At 45.2% G+C, this 20,626-nt stretch overlaps 1 protein-coding gene across 5 annotated transcripts in view; it reads left to right on the top strand.

Moving 5' to 3' along the window:
- The window catches only part of PRKAG2 (protein kinase AMP-activated non-catalytic subunit gamma 2), a 208,962-nt gene that overhangs the window by 163,128 nt on the left and 25,208 nt on the right, over positions 1-20,626 (top strand). For all 5 annotated transcript variants that reach the window (XM_082754155.1, XM_082754156.1, XM_082754157.1 and 2 more), the window contains one exon: positions 18,776-18,885. In XM_082754155.1, coding sequence (XP_082610281.1) covers positions 18,776-18,885 — 110 coding nt within the window. The remainder of the gene's footprint in view (positions 1-18,775; positions 18,886-20,626) is intronic.

Genomic DNA, 20,626 nt, shown 5'->3' with positions numbered 1-20,626 from the left:
GTGCCTGGCAGAGAAACTCGCCACGAGCTCCTCTGTCTTGCAGGCACTAAATTATCGTGGAGAATCACTAAATATTTTCAACTTGACCCCCAAAGATCCGTGTTGAATGTCCTGGGCTTCTCCGCTGGTCCGTGTGCTCGGCGTTGTGAAGTGCCTCAAACTTCACGAGATATTTTTTTTTTTATTATTATTATTTTTTTTTTTCTCCCTACTTGGTGGCCGCTCTCGTAAAATGTAGGACGAATATTTAAGGAAAAATCGGAAATAGTAGGCTGAGTCATTCCGTGAAAATAAATATCGAAGCTGGTATGCTAATAAGGCACCTTCTTGGTGAGCAGCGTGCTTTTTTTGCAGCTGTGGGGCTGGACTGGAAAAGTAACACCTTTTATTTTAAGCTTCCTGTGTGTGAGAAAAGGAAGCTCTTGACAATTGGATTCTTCGAGCTCTTGTAGGAGTCCGTACAGAGCCTGATTTCTCATGAACCACTTGTGCCTTTGAGTTGTAAACATAATGAAATAGAAATATTTGATGCAAGGGATTTGTTACGAACTTCTAGATTTCTTCTCGCACTGATTAGCTAGTTTTAGTCGGGCCATCATTTTATGCTTATTAAGAATTAAATTTACTGGTTTCTGTTTTGCTGTTTGTTTTTCTTACAGAAATCTAGCTACTGCTAGATAGATCCTAAAAGCTGCTGACTCACTAACAGTTAAATGATTATAAGAGCTGCTATAAACATTAAAGCTTAGATATCTGAAAAGGATATCAGGTTTAAAAAATAAATAAACTCAGTTTTATAGCACTCTTACTACTTTATGTTGGTGTAAGAGACACCTGAGTGGGCTGAATGCCTGTATGGCTCTTAAAACATCACGTTAAGATAACCAGCAGCTTTTTACAGAACTCAGGTTTTCAAACTTCAGATTTGCTTTGTTTCTCAGCTGGTTTAACTCCCAAGCTAAGGCTTTGTGGGTAGGTGCTTGAGCTGGGTGAGTGAGAGCTGCTCAGGCATCTGTCAAAAGACATTGCCTAATAGCAAACGTGTGACCACTTTAAATTGGTGTGTAAACTTTGAAAGGAAGCTGTCGTCTGGCTCGCTTTCCACATTTAATGAATACCCAGTTTTACGCCTAATTTTATAGCAAAGTGGGAAGGGTGTGGGGTGCTATATTCAGAGGGTAATGTACAAGTGAAATGGAGTGTGATTATCGGAGCAGAACTTACTGTCGGGGATGCCTGTAGAAGGAAATTGATAGAAAATTGAGAGGCAGACGGAAATGCGGCAGCTTAGTTGCGGTACGTGTTTTATGACCTAAATTTTTGCACTAGTTGCTGGAGTTTGTGCTAATATTGGGGGTGGGGGAGCAAAATGACATCTGATGGTGATGATATTGTTGTTGGATGGCAAGTTGTTAGTACGTGGAAGTTGAGAAGCTTCTTTAACATTTTAGTAAGATTTAATTCGGTGGATGCAGCCATAATTCAACTGATGATCTGTTGTCAAGCTCCAAGTGAGCTCACTCCAGCAATACCAAAATTGGAAGGTAAATAAGAAATTTGAAACTTGTTTTGGAACTACTTCTCTGACTGCCTCCAATTTTGAGTGTTTCGTGCTAGCTTTTGAGTTCCTATATCCATCAACAGTTGATAATTTCCTTGTTTGTCAAATTATGCTGCAGTTCTCTTGAAACGGGTTAATAAAAAAGGCTGGAAAATGAGGCTCAACGTGTTCCCTGAACGCCATCCAGCATGCTGAAATGGATTTCTGCTTGTCATTCTCCTCAAAGGTTACACAAATGAGAATGCGAAAGCACAGAAGGCATTCATTTAATTTGGATTCTAATTAAGAGAGTTACATTGGAAAAGGCAGTACGAGAAAGATTTATAGTCTAAGTAGTAACGTAAGGAAGTATGCAGAGTCTGGCCTGATGAGATTACTTCTCGATAAAATGGTACTGTCAACTCAAGGGGGATTTTTTCCCCTCTGAACACTTTGCACGTAATGAATGTGGGCAGTGCTACATATGATGGGTCTGTACCAGAAAGGAATGCTGGTCTTCTTGGTTGAAAGCCTGTCTACTTAATAGATCTGGCCAGATTCTCTGGGGTCAGTGAAACTTCTTAGTGGTTGATCACTTGCTCTCTCTAGGATTGGCTGAGTAATACTGCTCTGAAGTGATGTAGAGGAGCAGATCGCAGTGAGATGGTGTTTAACAGCATCAGGTGCTCTACAGCTGAGGTAGGACAGGCTGTGGGCTGCTAGTGTGTGCACATAGGAGAGACTGGGTAGGCCAATGGGTACTGGTTTTATTTAGGACTCCCTAAAGGACTTTTTCCCCAACAGTAGTTGGAGCAGAAAAGGAAAAATGCTATTGTAAAAAGTTCAGAGTATCTTTTCTGTTTAAACAGAAAATCCTCCAGTTAAAACGTTATTGCAAGAAGACTCTAAACTCATCTTGCTCAGTCTCCCTTGGATGGGGCTGACCTACCTGTGTCTTTTCAAAAAGAAGGAAGGTTATCTGTTGGTGGGTGTGGAATTCCTCATTGCAGCCTGAAATTAATGCTGAGACCTCTCGTCAGTCTGTAGATATACTATCAATTTTTTTTTCTTTATATGTATTGTGGTTTTGCTTGTTCTGTACTAGTGTTTATGCAGTCACGTTTTATATTAGGGTTGTTTTCACTTCTGATCAATGTCAGGAGTACTTAAGGGTTGTGTTTTACGGGGAATAAGATGAATGTGGAAAAGAGCAAGGAGAGATTATTGTGAGGGTCTAATAGGAAAAGAAAAAGGGCTTTAGTTAACAAATGAAAGTGAAATGTAAATGGTTAAGCTGAAATTTCAGAAACTTGTGTTACAGCAGAGAGAGAAGCTGTGAGAGTGGAAGCAGGATTAGAGAAGCGAACAGGTACCTGTCAGTTGTGTTGATTCCATTGGTGTAGTTTTAGTGTGATTTTTGGAAGCTAGCTTTGTTACAGTGTTGGCTCATATCCACGTCATCCCGTTCTATTCACTCAGCTTGGGCAATGAAGTTGTTCCACAGCCCAGTGAGGCTGGCAGCACCTCGGGGTCCCAGCAGGGCTACCCAGAGCAGGGTGCCCAGGCCCATGGCCAGGCGGCTTTTGGAGCTCTCCAAGGAGGAGACCCCACAGCCTCTGGGCTGCCTGGGGCAGGGCTGTCACTAAAATTAGTTTCTTGGTGTTCAGAAGGAACCTCCTGTGTGCCAGTTCGTGCCCGCAGCCTCCTGTCCTGGCACTGGGCACTGCTGCAAAGAGCCTGGCTCTTTCCTTTCTGGCCACTCCTTCTAGATCTTTGTATACATCAGTAGGATTCCCCCGAGCCTTCTGGGCTGACGACCTAACTGAAGTGGTGCTCCAGTCCCTCTATCATCTTCGTGGCCCTTCATTCAACTCTCTCCAGCATGTCAGGTCTCTCTTGCACTGGGGGGCCCAGAACTGGACAATATTCACGTTGTGGCTGAGCAGAGGGGAAGATCACCTCCCCTGACCTGCTACACTTCCCCAGTGCAGCCCAGGGCGCTGTTAGCCTTCCTGCTGGGAAAAGGCATCTGCTGGTTGTTCCCCACTTGGTGCCCGGCAGGACACCAGCCCCTTTCCTGCCAAGCTGCTCCCCAGGCTTTGCCCTTTTCCATGTTCTCCTGCTGGCTACTGATGAGACAAAGCTTAACTACTTCTTTTCTGGCATCTGCTAACTGTTCTGGCATCCGGGAGTCTTCGCGAGGCTGTTTCTGCGGACAGAAGATAATTGCATGGTTCTTGTGTATCTGTGCTCAGTGCCTGGGCTGGGGAAAGTTCTGCAGGCGCTGGTGTCACGGGACTGATGCGCCCGCTCTTGAACACCCTCCTGCCATGGATTGTTGCACAAAGTAGCACTTAGGCAGTTATTTGATAAACAGTTTGCATTGGAGTGGAATCTCTCATGGTAATGCTCTGGCCTGCATCTCGCTCTCTCCTTCTTGTTTCTGGCTGTCTCTTGAAATGGACTTTGCGCAGTAATTGCATCCCCTTCTGACTAACTGTTGTGTCTGGAGTCATTCCTTCCCTGCTCTGTGGCTTCTCTGGAAAGTGGTTCCTTACCGAGCTCCTCCCTTCTGCCAGCCTCCCGCTGCCACACGCATATCCGAATCAAGGCACGAGAACAAATGGCACTTGGAGGCCAAAAGCAGTTGCAAGAAGTAAGAAAATGCCCATTTGTGTGCGTGCCGGGTTTTGTTTCAGGGCATAAGGCTGAAGGATCGAGCGTTCAGGTTATGAAAGAATCCTTTAGTATTTCCTAACCCTATTGTGTTTAGTATTTCTGTAGCAATACTAAGATAAGGCATTCTTTTACAGCTGCAGGTTGTTTCTGATGTTAATTAGGTGGTTGTTCAAGCTGTTCTTGAGCTGAAAAATGGTATTTTGACCAGGAGGTGTGCTCTGCCATATCAGGGTACGCGGTGATAATGACGGGGTGCTTCGCGTGGCCTTTCCTCAGCCAATTGGAACCTGAAGTGTAGGTAGCAAGAGCTGTTACATGGAGATAATTGGCATTAATGGACTTTATATAGTCATAGATTAGGATTCGTTTCTCTCTCTGCCTTACAGTTCATTTGTGGTGTAATATTTGAGGCACAATAGGACATTAGGAAAAAAACATCCTGTGACATGGTGCCTTTTTCCCCCCTGGACATCCCATTTCAGAGTCAGACTGAATCCTTGCAGCCGAAACTGCAGTCAACAACTGCTCCCACCGAATTTACTCCACTGTTATTTTTCTGTCACTTTGCAGCTAAGAATACCAGGGGCACCATGAACTTTCCAGAAGAGTTACAGAGTAACTGCTCTGGGGTATTCAAATTTGTTTGAATTATATTCTTCATGCAAAAAGTTATGATCCAGTGCCCTGCTGTCCTGGGCAACCTCGTGTCCCTTGCCTGCCACTTTGCTATTTAGGAACACTATACAAGTGTTCTCATGGAGATTTCTCTCTCCAAAGCAGAAGGATGGACGTTATGTATGAAGTTACAGGTCAGTGCAAGTACAAAGCCTTCCCTGAACAGCATAAAATATACTTTTGGTAGTTTTGTCTTAAATGAAGATTGTTTGTGCAGTCTGCATGCTGGTCTCTTACGTCGTACTGCACTGGGTTCTTTCTGGAAGCCCAGTGCTGTCTCCAACCAGTCCTAACTCTTCCTGCTCCTACAAAAGGTGCAGCTCGTGCTCTTAGTGTGGTGTTCACTCCTTAAGTGAGGAAAGCCCGACTTGATCTTGACTAGGAAATACTCAGTTGACAGCAGCTGAGGCACCCGGAGGAACTAGTCTTTCAGGAAACAAACTTTTCAAGTGTTATTACTGGACTGAAGATCATTTGCCAAAGTAAAAGCTGCAGCCCTGTTACATGGGATGTGCTCTAAAAATGGCTGCGTTAGGTCTTTGGGTTGGAGGAGCTTCCAGATGGAAAAACTTCCATAAAATTTAATATTGGCGAAATGCTTCCCCAAACCCATTCTTGGAAAGAGAGGAACTGTTCTGGCTGAGATGTCCTAGGAAAAAAAAAAAACTATAGGAAAAATGTCCCTCATGGCAGAGGTGAGTCCAGGCCATCACTATCAGAAGCAAGTGACTGAAAGCAGAACGAGGAAGTGCTGGAACTGATTTGTGTCCTGGTGGTGTTGCACCTGCACGATCTGCAAACATCGCGTCTACTCAGACTTCAGTAAAGCTCTTGGCACTTTCCCACAGCGTTCTCCTGGAGAAACTGAAACTGGCTGGGGCCAGAGAGCTGTGAATGGAGTTAAATCCCGCTGGAGCTCAGTCGCTAGGGGTATTCTCCAGGGCTCAGCACTGGGGCTGCTTTCCTTTAACATCTTTATGAGGGTCTTTATGAATGAAAGTGCGGTGTTCAGTTTTGGGCCCCTCACTACAAGAAGCACATCGAGGCCCTGGAGCGTGTCCAGAGCAGGGCTACAAAGCTGGGGAAGGGCCTGGAGCACAAGTCCTGGGAGGAGCAGCTGAGGTCACTGTGGGGGTGTTTGGTCTGGGGAAGAGGAGGCTCAGGGGAGACCTCATTGCTCTCTGCAGCTACCTGGAAGGAGGTTGTACTGAGGTGGGAGTTGCTGGCTTCTCCCAAACAACAGGACAAAAGGAAATAGCCTCAAGCTGTGCTGGGGAGGTTTAGGTTGGATATTTGGAAAAAAATTCTTGACTGGAAAGGCTGTGAGTCACTGGGATGCCTGGGGAAGTGGTTGAGTCACCATCCCTGGAGGTATTTAAAAAACACGCAGATGTGGTGCTCTGGGCCATGGGTTAGCGGTAGGCTTGGCACAGCGAGGTGAGGGTTGGACTTGATGATCTTGGAGGTCTTTTCCTATTTAGACAATTCTGTGGCTTTATAATCCTAGCAAAAGCCATTACAGGTTAGCAACTGCTTGATGTAAGGTCAGAGGCTCTGGGTAACATCACCCCAACTTCCAAATGTCCCGAGAACCCCTTCGCGTGTTGATCAGAAGATGCTTGTGGAGCTGTGTGGTCGGTGTGACGGTGTCAGTGCTGCCTCCCAGCTGGCCACACGATGCCTGAGGCCACTCCGGTGAGCACGCCCCGTGTTTGAGCAGCCTGGCCTCTTCACTGAGCCACACCGTGATGCAGTTCTGAAGGATTCTGCCTGGTACACCCTGTTACACCTCTCCAGGGATGAAGCAGAGGTGAAATTACGCGGTGGTGGTGGCAGTGATAAGGGGGATGGCAGACTACTTGCCCAAGTTGCCTCGATCCGGTTGCTGCTAGATAATCAGGAGAGATGCTTCCCCTTCGAATCGCTTGCAGCAGCTGTGACTGTCCTTTCCGATAGGGCTCCTCGTAAAGCAGGTTGTCTTCTGGATAACTCCAGGCTGGATGAGCAGAAGGCTTTGTCTGTGGGGCCTTCCTGTGAGGTCACCTACAGCAGCACTGCTTTTGTGAGGACCTTGCTCTGTGGGTAGCACTTAAGCTGCCTACGGTGCCTTTATTTGAATGTTTTGGCTTCCAGCATTTAAAACTGGACTAACATTGCAAGGGGGAGGCGAGTGGGTAAGTCCCAAACATTTTAGGGAATGCAGCATTTCCCATGGAAGCACAGTTTTTGGTACTGTTTTTTCTTAACATTTCTTGCCCTTGAAACAAAACACTCCTGTCCGTACCGGGACTGTTCGCCTTTGGGTGCGTGCTGCAGTGAGATTTACTGTGGCTCTGCGAGCAGAGGGGACTGACAGAGGCAAAGCCAAGGAAGTTGGGGGAAAATCCTTCAAATCCTTCCATGGAGTGTTAGTTACAGTGTCTAGTATTGAGGTATCAATATTCAGTACAGATACAAACATAACTATGCAGAGCTGAATTTGTTGTTTAGGTACCAAGACAGAACTTTGCAAAGCTGAAATAACCTCATCCTTCTTAGTCACCAGTGTCTAACATGCTTCTGAACATGTGGATATTTTCACAGGAGCTTTGAAGACTGCTTGAGTAAATCTAGCTTGTTCTTTAGATGCCTTCCTCCTGTGCTGAACATCGTATGGACTTTGCTGGTTTACATAAACCAGCTTGATGAAGAATTCTATTGAGAGTCAACGTTATCACGTTTAACTGTGGCAGAAATTAGATGGCACTCCTAAAGTTTGTTTAAAAGCAGCATTATTATGCTGCAGACTTACAGTTTTGCTTCTGACAGGGAAGTTTCAAAGCTTTTTTTTCAAGTTGTCTTTTTTTTTTTTTTTTTTTTCCAGCCTCTTTTGCTTTTCTCTGATTATTCAGTTCAGATGCTGGGTATTTCCAGAAGCAGAATCAGATTTTCACCATTCAGTGTACCATGGTGTTCTTTGGCTACTTAGTTTGAATCCTTACTGCCACAGAGGAAGGAGAAGGCATAGAAAAGGGCCGTTTATGCCACCAGAAAATATAGAACTTGTGTTACAGGAAGCAACTGGAAAGGCTTTTGCTCCTTTACTATCGTGAAAGGAGAGCCAAGAGGGGACTTGATAACCCTGTGTGTATGAAAATATCGTCTGAGGAGTGTGGGAAGGGGTAAACAGCAAGGAGGAAAATTAGCTGAATGAAGAATAACGCTGGCACAAGAACAAATAGATACAAACACTTCCTGCAGAAACCTTTGAGCAGTATTCTGATTTCAGCATATTGGCATAGCAGTGAGGTTTGTAGGATGCATTATAGGTGATTTGAGTTGCTTCAAGCAGAGTGGAATCGATCTTTCAGTGAAAAAGGTGCCCACTCAGCCCCTGACTGAAGGCTCTGAATGCCATAACAGAAGGTGAATGCTTTGTCCTGCTTTGCTTTACACTTGTAGTTGCAGGTTTGTCTCCTGCCATAGCCTTCCTTGAACTCCTCCACTCCTTTTCCCTTTTAAAAATAAAATACATCTTTGTACTGTACGGATGTCATATAAATTTGGAGAACGATCAGCTTTGGGTGAAGTTGCAGTTAATGGGAGGCAGAGAATGGATCAATACAACCTCCAAACTAAGTTCCAGAGAACACAGCTAAGTGCTGCATGTACTGTACTGAGGGGCGTTGAACCTCACCTGCTTCAGCTAGCACCTGCCTGGTCTATTTCTGTGCAGCTCCAAGCAGTACCTGCCATTAGGTACGTCTCTTCGGTGGCGTACTGAGTGATTAAAAGCTTGAAGATGTTGTCAGTAGGCAGTCATTCAGGACTTGGGACCAACAGTTTAAAAATTGAGTGGAGAAATGCCTGCAATGCACGCTTACAGCACGTTTTATTAGACCCGACCAAACTGTTTCTCCAGCAAGCATAGTCCAAAGTCCTTAGGCTTCAGCCGAAAAAATTATTTCTTCCTTTAAAGCATTTTATGCCTTGAGATTAGATTCTTCTTCTGTGAAAGACCTCCTAATGAAGATTAGATCCTTACCCTGTTCAATAAGGATGTAGCTGTGCCTGGTGAAGATGTGCACTCCCTTGGGAGCTGCTGGTCTTGCGGACAGTGCTCTGGGTAAGCTGCTTGTTACTCTGTGATCTTAAAGTAACCCTTAACAGACTTAAAAGGGATATCTCTCTTCTAAAATATGTAGGTTGTGAGTATGTAGTAGGATTTATGCTTGCTCCAGTTTTTTTCCAATCTTCCTTAATAGGTAATACTCCCCAGCGTACATCCTGCTTTCTTCTCGCATCCCTCACAGACCTCGAACCTTCCCTGAATGCAGCTCCCCAGCGGATGGATCCCGATAGTAATATCCAGAGCCTTAATACCATTTTTGGTTTCTTGGGTTGTGGCCTGCATCTCGCAATCTTGAAGAGCATGTCTGCATTCCAGACAGGCGACATCTTAAATTAGATCTTTGTTGGGGATGGTTAGGGGAAAAAAATTGCAGTGCTCATTGTCGAGGGAAGAACTTGAACATGTTGTTAGAAAACGTTTCAGGTCCATTTCTTCTTTATTGTGGTGAAAACCTTAGAAGCGCTGTTAGGTTGAGGGGTGAAGCTGCTGCCTTACTCACCAAACCACAGTGAAGCAGCTTTTGGCAAAGTACAAATCTTTAACTTTGACCAGGAGCTGATCCCGCTGATAGTGGGCTGCTGCAGAAGGGCTCACTTGGCCTTGCGCTGTTGTTTACCAGTTCCCCAGGTAGTCCCCAAACACCACGGCTCTCACCCGTAAACAAATAAGTTTCTGTGCCTGCCTGGACAAGAAACTGCAGAGTTCCTATGATTAGCTCTGGAATGTGAGATTTCTTAAGCTGCTCGTCGCTTTTTTGTCTGCCTCAAATCTCACATAATTTATTTGCTCAGGCAGCCTGCTAGCAGAGGGTGACAGGATAAAGAAAGCGTTAACTTCTCAGCCTGTTTGCTAGGACTTAACTCCAAAAATGAGAGACAAAATTCAGCGCAGGGTTTTGAAGTGTGCTGTGACACACTAGGAGGGCTGAAAACAAACTGAGTCTTGCATTGTTTCGGGCAGCTGTTTGCATTAATTTTCTCTTACAACTCTTGGCTATTACTGGCTTGGGAGAAGCGGAGATATTTAAGCCTCAAACCCAGAGAAGTGGATCTTCTGATCTCAGGAACTCATAGTCTGTTTTTTTTCTTCACTAGATGTGCCTAGGCAGTGTCTGATGTTTGTCTCATTCCACGTTTAGGACCTTTGAGGGAGGAGACCATACAATATCCATCCCAAGGTTGCTTTGTTCTGTTTAGCCAGCTTCTGGAGTGAGTTAATAGCCCTGTAACAGCTGGGGTGGGTTTTTGTTTGTTTGCTTTTGTTTTGTTTAAGCAAACTGCCTCTTCCCCACTTGTGCTTTATTAAATTAAATGAATAACAGTCGGGTAGTTCTTAGCAGTGCTTTTTAGGCACTCCCCTAGTTTGTGCTCGTTGGACTGAGTGCTTTTTTCCAGTTCTGGTGTTCTTTGAAAGACTGAAACTCCAAACCATTTGTGAATATGAGCATAAATTCCTGCAACCTTGCTGCAAACTCTTGGAAACATCTTCAGTTGAAGATCAGTAATTAAATGTTTTGAATAAAAGGAAGCCCTAATTCTCTGAGACTTTTTGCAGTGTTGTACCTGTGAAATATTAAGGTGCTGAGAAAAGTTCTCTGAGACTAGCTTGTAGAAAACTAAGGTGATGTGGTCACGATGTACTTTATCACTGAAACCATTTTTCTTTTCCGTGTTCCTTCAGTAGTTTTTGGACATGATAATCAGTTTCAGCTTAATTTCTCAGAAACAAAGGCTTCAAAACCCCAGTTCTGTGAAGCTTTATGGAAGTGGAGAGTGTGTCCCTCTTGAAACAGCGCTTGTACAGAGGAGCTGTACAAGTTGCCTAGAGAAGAATGACATATAAGCTGGACCAAAACTCTTTAAAAAGAGCTTGTTTTGGAGCTCATCTCTTAAAAAATGCACAGCCCTCGTTGTTCAGGCCTGCAAATTCACTGAAAAAGAAGTCTTAGTAGCTTTGCTGCAACTGGGGCTGCTTCATGTATCTGTGGAATCACCTTGTGGTGATTCTAATGCACATTTTTCAGATGTAGTAGCATCAGAGTTTGCTTTAATATCTATATAGCATGTGTGCTGTGTTTATTCTTTTTACCCTTCCTTTTTTCATCCAGTTAGACTGAACTGTTCGTGACAATCATGCTGGTTATCTTTGCTTTCAATAAGCTTCCTCTCTAGATGCTTACAAATACATACATTTATTAAAATGTTTCAGTACATGCTTAAGTTTAGATTGTTCCTACGTGTGTTTGGCTCTCCTTTAGAGTAGAATTGTAACTTCCCCTTCAAGGACTTATTAAATCTGGGGATAGTTGTTTGTAGCTAGTGTCTCCTGTCCACATGTGTAACAACCTGCTCTCTCTGCATCAGGCACCTCCTTGTGACAAGGGGAGATGGCATCTGAATCACTTAGTGACCTAAAGCGACCTAAGGAACTTTTGATCTTAAGGAAATTCTGAGCTGAAATGTTTTAAGACGTGTTATGGCTTCTTTTAACTTCAAATTGTTAAGAAAAAATAAACCTTCTTCTGAACACCAAATGAGACATTTGTCCCTAACCTATTTGTGTACCTATTCTTCCTCATTTCTTATACCTCTGGCACCGCTTCCTATTTGTAGGATGTGTTACAGTTCACAGGGCTTAGCTTATTCTTTCTAACAGTGTCCCTGCTGGTGCTTTGTCAAGCCCCCTTCCTACCCGAAGTTCCGTGTTCTCATTGTAATACTGAATTGAATTCGTCTTGGATCGCTGCAGAAGCTGTTGATAGATAAACTTCCTATCACTCCTTTGTATCAGTGTATCTCCGATCTGTAAACTCCATCTGATCTTGCTTTAGCTGCCAGCTCGTGCATTCCTTTAGATCAGGGCTGGGAAACATCCATCTGGGACTCCTGCATCACGTAGCCTGTGGCTGCGTGAATAATGCTGCCTTGTAAGTTTAATGTGTGGTCTGCCAGCGTATTTTAAGTTTATTTGCAGCTTTCGGAAAGAAATGATTTCTTGTCTCTGTCTTTGCATCCTATCTTACGCTTCCTAGCACTTGAAATCCTTCCAGCTCGTCACGGAATAGCCAACCCCATCACTGCCATCATCTTGCTTTCTATGCATAAGACTAAATTCATTCTTCCTAAAATCAGAACTAGTCCTTTGCTAGCCTTGGTTGCTGCATTAGCAACAAAGCTGTTCCAGGCACGTTCTGAAAATAAAATGATTTATCTCCTGCTGTTTACAGCAGGCGTCTTTGTAACCGTCTATTTCCACCTTCTCCATCTTTTGTTGCCACTAGGTCTTATCCTCTAATTCTGTGGGTGTTTCTTGGCACTTGGTTGCTTTCTTCCTGAGAAGTTTCCTCATGAACGAGCAGAAATCAAATGGTACAGTACAACAACACTTTTTTTTTTTTTTCCCCTCTGCTTGCTCTTCCTAAGCTAAGTCAGTATTCTTCTACGGAGTCCGACGCTGATTCTTCTCCTGGTGCCTTGTTTCTTGTCTGCAGTGCTCCTGGCCCCGGAGCAGACAGCTCAGCAGACCGAGAAGTCCTGCCTTCTTCCCGCATTGTTCTGTTACAAAATGAGCTGCTTGTTCTTTCCTTCCAGCCCCTGGGTTCCCATGCTTTCCGTCGGATACCTTGTATGTTTAATTTGTCAGTGTATCCTTCAAATCTCTTTAAAAAGAATGTTATCCTGACCAATTAGTCATGTTTCTGTTCTGGGGGGTAGGTTAAGACAGCTGTTACTCATCGCTGCAGCGATGTACTGCCCGCAGCACAGCTCTGGGTTTGTTTTCAGTGCTGCTTCCTGGCTGGGGGGTGCTGATAAAAGCCCACCCGAACGCTTGATTCCTGGAGCATTGACCTCAAAACATCTTTCTCATTCAAATGCCTTCATTTCCCTCGAAAATAATTTTCCAGGGACTCTTGGTCGGCTTGTAGAGACACCTGAGGAAGAGGTGGGACCAAGGGACCTCAACTGCTCCTTACACATCGCCCCCTCTAAACCCTTCACCATCTTTTAGCCCTCCTTTGGACACACTCTAATAGTTTATATTATATTGCAGCACCCAAATCCACACCCGGTATTTGAGGTGAGGCCGCAGCAGAGCCGAGCAGCACAATCCCCTCCCTCCACCCCCCAGCACTGCCGTGCCTGATGCACCCCAACGCATCCAATAACCTCAGACCGAGGGCGGACAGAAACTTGAGAAGGTTTGGTGGCAGTTCTCAGGTTAAAATGTAGACAGGAGAACAACGAGCAGGGTTAGTGCCGTGCCTTCCACCTACTGCGTGCTGTGCCAAGAGCTACCTGTAACTCGTAGTGCCTTATTTAGCTGGTTACTCACCCCGGTGTCTTCTGGCACCGTTGGGTGTAGCTGAGCCAACCTGATGGCTGCCTGCCATGACAAGGAGGTGGTGTTCTACCCCTCCTAGGGCACGGGGAGGGCAGCACTCATCTGCTAGATACAGGAGCTAAACAGACCTAAAACTGGTCATACCAGAAGGCCAAATTTCTGAGTGATCCAGCGTTTCCAGCCCATCTGTGGAACAGTTCTGTGGAAATCTAAAAGCACCGAGTGAGGGAGGGGAGCCACACAGCTAGCACGAGGGGAACAGCAGCTGCTGCTGCTTATGCTGCTGTGGAGCCACAGTTTTTGGACTTAGCCTCTGAAAGGTGGAGTTATTCTGTGTTTGGGGGCAAAGGAGTGTTGGCTAGGAATGTAAAAAAATAAAAAAAAAAAATCTTTTAAATTGCTGCTTAAGCCATTCTCAAATTGCTGTTTTCACTGCCATGCGTATTTGTTTGCTACAAATTACTGTTAACTAAATACTTTTAACAAGTTATTTTACCTGTGTAAGGAACATAAGATCACTTCTTTTAGTGTTACACCAAGAAAAGGAAAGCTGCTCAGCAGGGTTATACCAGTGAACCTCACCTAATGCATTGCTCTTGGATCAGCTCTGATTAAAACTTGGGGTGAAAAATGTCTCCAACAGTAAAAATCGTAACTTGCTGGCATCTGAAATGTGATCTTCAATATCTTGCAAGCTTTGATTTTTATCTTTTGTGAGTGGCTTGGAGCAACTTAAACTACAGATGCATATGTTTGTGCCCAGTAATGGGAAAGAACGTGTGTTTTCTTTCCAGTAACTGGGTTCTTCAGTATACGTGAGACTGATATAAGTACGCTTCTACTCTTCCCCATTTCCCTTTATTTGCCATCAGCCAGGAGGAGCTGCTTTTCCTAACAGTGGTCCAGGCTGGAGTGTCTGGCGCTGGGCAGTGGGACTTGGTAGCTCCTGCTGCTGTGAGGAAGCTCTAGAGAAGGACTCGTGTGTCTTTATGTGGTTTGCCATCCTCTGTTTGTCTACCCAGGCAGTTTGAGCATATTTTTGGTGTACCGTTCCAAGCTGTCTTCCTGCTTTTTAAAGGATCTTTGCAATGAAGCAGTTAATTTCATAGTGAACTTGGAAGCGGCAGTTACCCAAACAATTGTTTCGGTTCCCGAGGAATCTTTGTGTTTGCAGCCATCTGAGAGCTGGTAACGCCAGCAGCTCTCCATCTAATCGTGAGGAGCAGGGCTGCTGCAGCGGCACGATTGTGGGCTGTGGTGGAACTAACTCTTAGCTGAAAGAAAACACCTTTTGTGGAACGCAGTGCCTGTGGTTCCAGGAACAAACTTTAGGAGTGATCGGCTACCAGCGCAGAAACACAAGGAGGGTAATAAGATAAAAAAGCTCGTGGCTTTGTGTTGTTGAAACTGGGAAACGTGCACGGTTCAGGATCTTCTTGCTGGGCCTGCCTGCTGGGGTACAGCACAGAAAGGCAGCCTGCGGCTTGCAGGAAACACAGCTGGAAACTTCCTATCGGCTTTTATGTAGGGCTGTTCGAAGGCTTTTCAGTGTGTGCTGCCCATGTGTGTCACTGCAGGTTCCTGTTGTCCATCTGCAGGCAATTCTTCTTTCTCTTTTTTTCTTGAAGGCCTTGAAATTCTGAGGGGGAAGCCACAGTAGAAAAGCACCCCGAGTGGCAGCAAAGGGATGAGTGGAACTGAAGGTGTCTCTGCAGGGGATCTCTGAGAAATGGTTTCACTGTGGAAGTTTCCTTTTCACTTAGGAGGAGTATTCAGACACGAACTCCACCAAAGAGCTCTCTAAATAGATAATTACACCTAGTGCCAGGTCCCACCGTGATCTGAGTCAGCACTGCTGAGTAGTTCATCCTTGGCTTTTTTTATTTGGGGAGAAAAGCCACAATGTTTTTCAAAATATTTGCTGTCTGAAATAAAGTTAAAGCATCTCTGTCATAGGGGAGGGTGGGAGAGAAAGGAGTAAAAATGGCTTGGTGTTAAGTACGAAAGGTGGTGGGGTGGATTGGGAGGGGAAATAGCTTGATCTTCTCTTTAAAGGATCCCTGCCTGTTAGGAATAAGGTGAGGGTGTGATGACTTTCCCCTATAAAAGGCCTTAAGACAGGCTGTAATCAGGTGCTTAAATAGTCCAAAAGCCTTGTAACCTTTCAGGTAACTTCTGCGTGTGCTCTGTCTATAAAAAATTACAGAAGGAAGCCCTGGGGGTTGGAGCATTTTGCCTTCACCTCTGACTTGTGGGGAGGGAGTGCACGTGGAGAACGTCCTCCTGCAGCACAACTTTCTGATCCATCTTCAAGAAACGGGCTCTCACTAGGGAACACCCCACAGAAACAAACTCAGTCGTAGTGGACTCTTCTCTCCTGATCCCTGCTGCAGATTAAGATGCCTCCTGCTGGGAATCTGTTCTGTCGGTGAGCCAGGCAGCATTCGGTTCATCAGCTGTAGGAAGCTGAGGTCTGGCTGGAGGCAGCATCCTAAATCGTGGTGTAGGTCCAGCAAATGTATTCCCCAGGGCTTCTTTGCAGCTGCCCTTGCTGAGTCAGGACTCCTGGAGCTGTCTGGTGCCATTCCAGCCTCACACACGTTACAGGAGTTACAGGAGCAGTTTGTGAAAGGTGTACGTCAGGCTTCTGCCTCGGGGAGAGGGAATACAATTGCCAGGAGTGGCAGGGATGGGCTGTGCTTGGCACTGCTGCCGTGCCACTGCAGCTTGTGCTCCCCTAGGAGCTCCCCTAGGAGGCCCTGCTACAGCTCGGGACATCCCTTACTGTAACTGAGCTTCTGCAAATGAGATCCAGATGCAAATCTACTCCTGGACACCTCAATCCCTTCTTCCAGCAGGAGCAGAGGGTCTGCGTTACTTCTTGTCCGTGTCGTGCACCCTTCTGCTATCAACACCTGATCACGTTGCTGATTTGGGGTGAAAGAATAGCCAGGATATGTACGTACCTCCTGCCCGTGGGGTAAATTGAGGAGTCCTGAGCCTGCTGGAGACCTCTTCTCCTTTCAGCAGCCGATAACTCTCACACAGTTCTTGTACAAAGAGTGAGCTGGAGGCAGCTCCTCAGTACTTGTGGGTAGCTGAAGGGCTTGGAAGGTCCTGAATATCCTTTCCAGTTGCCACTTGACGACACCACGTCGAGCATACGAGGTAGCGCAGCGGGGCGTATGTTTTGCATGTGTAGTTTGTGGCTGCTACAGCAGGGCATTATGCTGGCCTGTTGTGTCAGGATCTGCAGAAACAAACCTCAGTTCCAGCTGGACAATTGCATCCTTGTTTAGATCCTGCTGGAGTTCCCTCGCTGTTTTCGTAGCTGTTAAACACAGGGCTCACAGATCACCGTCTTGCGCTTCTGAGCGTTTCCAATCTGAACTTTCCATCCTTGGGGAAGGAACCGGCTGCTTTGTGGTGCCTGGGGGATGTGCCCGACGCTGATTTCTGAGCTGGGAGACAAACTCAGGTGAGGTAGCAGCACCGAGCCAACCCCACGCATCCCGAATGGGTGAAGATTGTTCAGGTCTGGTTAAAAGTTTGTGTTCAGAGCGTGTGCTGAGCAAGAGGAGGGTTTCTAGGCGCATCTTTACCACGCTGGTCCATGCAGAGGTCAGAGCTGTGCCTGCCGTTCCCGACCTTGCCTGATTAAAGCTGGCAACAAGCTCACTCAGCAATTACTGCCCTCGCTGCATTTGCATAACTGGTGGTAGGCCGACAGAACGGTACCCAGCGATGCTGTGCTCTGCGAAGGATGACGTTTTTTCAACTAAAAACAGTTGCTGGCTTTGCTGTTCATCAGCTATTTGATATATATTTAAAAAAAAAAAAAAAAAAAAGCTGATTGTATGCAAAGTAACATTGTCTCCTCCACCTCCTCCTTCTAGTTTGCTCTTCAAAAAGAAAGCCAGCCATAGCTCGCCCTGCTGCAGGGTCAGGGAATTCGCTTTGTGCAGCCAGTAGCCGTGGAAGCTGTTGAGGAAGCTGGGGGGTGATAAGCTGTTGCTATATTACGGAGTTACATAAAGCGTCCTCTGTTCCCGACTGCCTTTTTTGACCTCCCTTATGCCTGCCCTTGCCGAGTCAGTACCAGTTCCCCTTTGGTATCATCTTATAAAGGCTGCTTCGCACCAGCCTTGTCCGAGTCAACCTGCCTCATTCTTCCCCTATCGGTTTGCTCGCATTGTTTCCTAATCTCTTATCAATTTCTCCTAGCTCCTGCTGTTTTCACTCCTGGTCCTGACCTTTATAGGAACATAAATCCAACAAATGATTTAATTTTTTTTTCTGCTTCTTTCCAGTTGAACTTTCTTCTGTATTCCTCTGGAACTGCTGCTTGGGTTTTGGTGGGGAAAGGGCTTCTTTAAAGTAGGGGGAGCTGGAAATGAAGGACTTAACTTGACATGCAGAGAGACTGCCTGTATGCTACAGGAGCTGCTACAGGGGAGTTCCATCTTGGCTTCTGTAGGATTGGACTAAAACTGTGCTGAGCCACCCTGTGGAAGTGACATTTTCTCTGGCACTAGAGGATTAATTTTGAGCACATGCAGCAAATGAGGATTTCGAGGTTTATAGCTTTCTAACACCAAGTTCTTCAATGGTTCATAGGTAGTTCAGGTTTGGTTTTTGTTTTTTTTCCTTGCTCTGCAAAAGCACAGCATGACTGAGTTCCTGCACGGTGTTACAGGATTGCAAGGGTGCACGTCTGATAGGGAGGTTAACCTTGACTGAGCTGCAGGTACCTGCTGTAAAGAACGGAGGGCCAAAGGGCTTTTAAAAAAAAGTAACATACCCAAGCAGATCTAAAGACTACGTGTGTGCATCTAAGCTTGATAAATGCAAAATTAATTTAATATAGATTGGATCGTGTGTCCTTGTTACAGACAAATCACGTTTAACAACAACAACAACAAAAAATTACAAAAAAAAGAGTCCAGCCCCAGTGGATCCTGTTTTCATAAATGAACTGTGGGATTTGTGAGGTTTTGTGTAACATAGTTTGAATGGAGCGGTGCCGATTGGGGAACTTGTTATCGGAGCAATATTAACTTAAGGCTTAGTTAAGCCTGATGCTACTTAAATTTCCAACTTGCTTTGTACGTAATTGGAGTTCAGGTACCAAGTGTGCACAGTCAATAGCTTGCTGTTAGGGAAACAAAACCGAAACATAACCCTTTAGTACTGAAGTCCTTTCTTGTCAAGGAGAAGCAATGCATTTGCCTGTGTGCTATTAAATTGGAAAGGAAAGAAGTGAAATGCAAAGTGCAGGACGACGAACTGTCCGTCTAGATCTGAAAGCACGGATTTGAGTCTTGCTTTAGGGGTGTCCTGCAATGGTGTTCAGTTGATTTGGCATGCTTTTTACTCTTTTTTTTTTTTAAGGTTATTTAAATAAAACAACATAATGTTTTTACTTACAGCACTTGAAGAATCGGAAAGTGACATTTATGTGCGATTCATGAGGTCACACAAGTGTTATGACATTGTTCCAACAAGCTCTAAGCTTGTTGTTTTCGACACTACGCTACAAGTGAGTATTCTCCTTTCAGTCTGCCTTTGCTTGCAGTTCTCTCTTTTTTTTTTTTTTTTTAAATGGGCGTGTGTTTCCTGAGTGTTCAATGAAATCTGAGCAGCTCTCCCGTAATGCTGTGCTTTGAATACAAGCCCCCATATTGTTTCAACTGTATCCTTCGTGCTCTGCTAGAGGAGGAGCTGTGGGGAGGCTTCCTGGTTGAACAGAATGAGAAGGCGACTTGTTGGAGCCGGAGTCACTCACTGGGAAAAGGTTCAGAAAAATCCAAATTTATATTGGCTTCTTTGTGGCTGTGAGAATTTATGTAAAGCCATCTCACATATAAAGACCCCTGTGCAGCAGTTAGAGCATCTAGGTGTTCTGAGCCTGTTCCTGCTATGTTGCTACGATGATTTAGGGCTGGAATGGATGGCTTAATGACACAAATTACTACAGTCTCCAGAAAATTTTTGTTTTCAGTTTCTCATTTTGCTTTTAATCAGTAAATCATCATCTGCTAGGCTCTTGGCTCTGTGGGAAGCGTTTAGTTGCCAAAAGATGGCAATAGCTGCCTGCTACAGAAATGGAGTAATCTGTTCTGCACTGTGGTAGAGCTCTGTGGCTTTTTGTTTCCTGGATTTTGCAATTGATGTTTTTTGGGGAGTGGATTTCTTTTTTGTTTTGTTTTTGGTCTGTTTCCTTTCAAAGGTGCTCTGCTCTGGCTTCACTGTGCATGTTAAGTACTTTGTCATGGAATGTGCTTAGACTCCAGCCTTCCACAGTCAGAGAGAACCACATAACAGATACTTGGTCCCAAAATATTCACAGAATTATCTTGCATGTTGGATACTAGTGAATAGTGGAGGATTATTAATTAGTACCACGATCTAAAAGGTAGAAACCCTCCTTACACGACAGGGCAAAGTATTATGGCAGGTCATGAGTACTGCACACAAAGTAGTCTGTATAAGGACCAAGAGCATCCTTCTTGAGTTGATTGCCAGACGCACAGGCAGAAACAGATGGTGTAAGGAAGGCTGGGGAGATAATTAGAGCACTCTGTCCCTTCGTGCTTTGTGTGATTGTGATCCTGATGCGTGGAATGTGGAGACTGATTTGTGCAGGCTGAGGTCCTTTTCACTAAAGAGCGTTGTGACCAGGGCATAGCACTGGTGGTCAGTTCTGCAGCATGACTAAAAGCACCACGGCTTTAGTTACTGCTCAAGAAAAAGCAGCTTGTAGCTTCCACAATGGGCTTGTTGATTATCCAGGCATCTCACTCATGAAGGAGTTTATTAATCTCTTTAGACACAGAGCACGCTGAGGATTCAATATATTGTCTCTGATACTGCTATCTTGGCTGAGTTCTCCCAGGTAAGTATCCAACCGTTGTTGGAATTCAATTAAAACTTGAGCAGGGCTGTGGTGACGTTTCTGCCCACGTGCTGTAGGACTTCCTGCAGCTTAACTGATCTGGTGGCAGAGAAGGCAGTGCTGAACGCAACGATTAACCTGGCAGGAGGCAGAGGTGATTGTTTTCTCCTCCACCCAGGCAGCCAGACTTCTCCCAGGAGCTTCTTGTGTTTAAGCACCTTGGTATGAAGGAACAGTTGCTTCTTCCCCAAGGGTGCTTCCATGTCCTTGACTGGATGCTGGATTTTGTGGTGAAAAGACATCCGGCCTGCAATTAGATGGTTGTAACCACTGGTTGTAGAGGAAGAGCTTTCAAGCACGCAGACATCAATCCCACAGAGTTCAA

Source organism: Aythya marila, assembly GCF_965140915.1.
Source record: "Aythya marila genome assembly, chromosome: 2".
Classification (NCBI taxonomy): Eukaryota; Metazoa; Chordata; class Aves; order Anseriformes; family Anatidae; genus Aythya; species Aythya marila.
The sequence above is the reverse complement of the archived record's forward strand: the minus strand, read 5'-3'. Positions and strand labels throughout refer to the sequence as shown.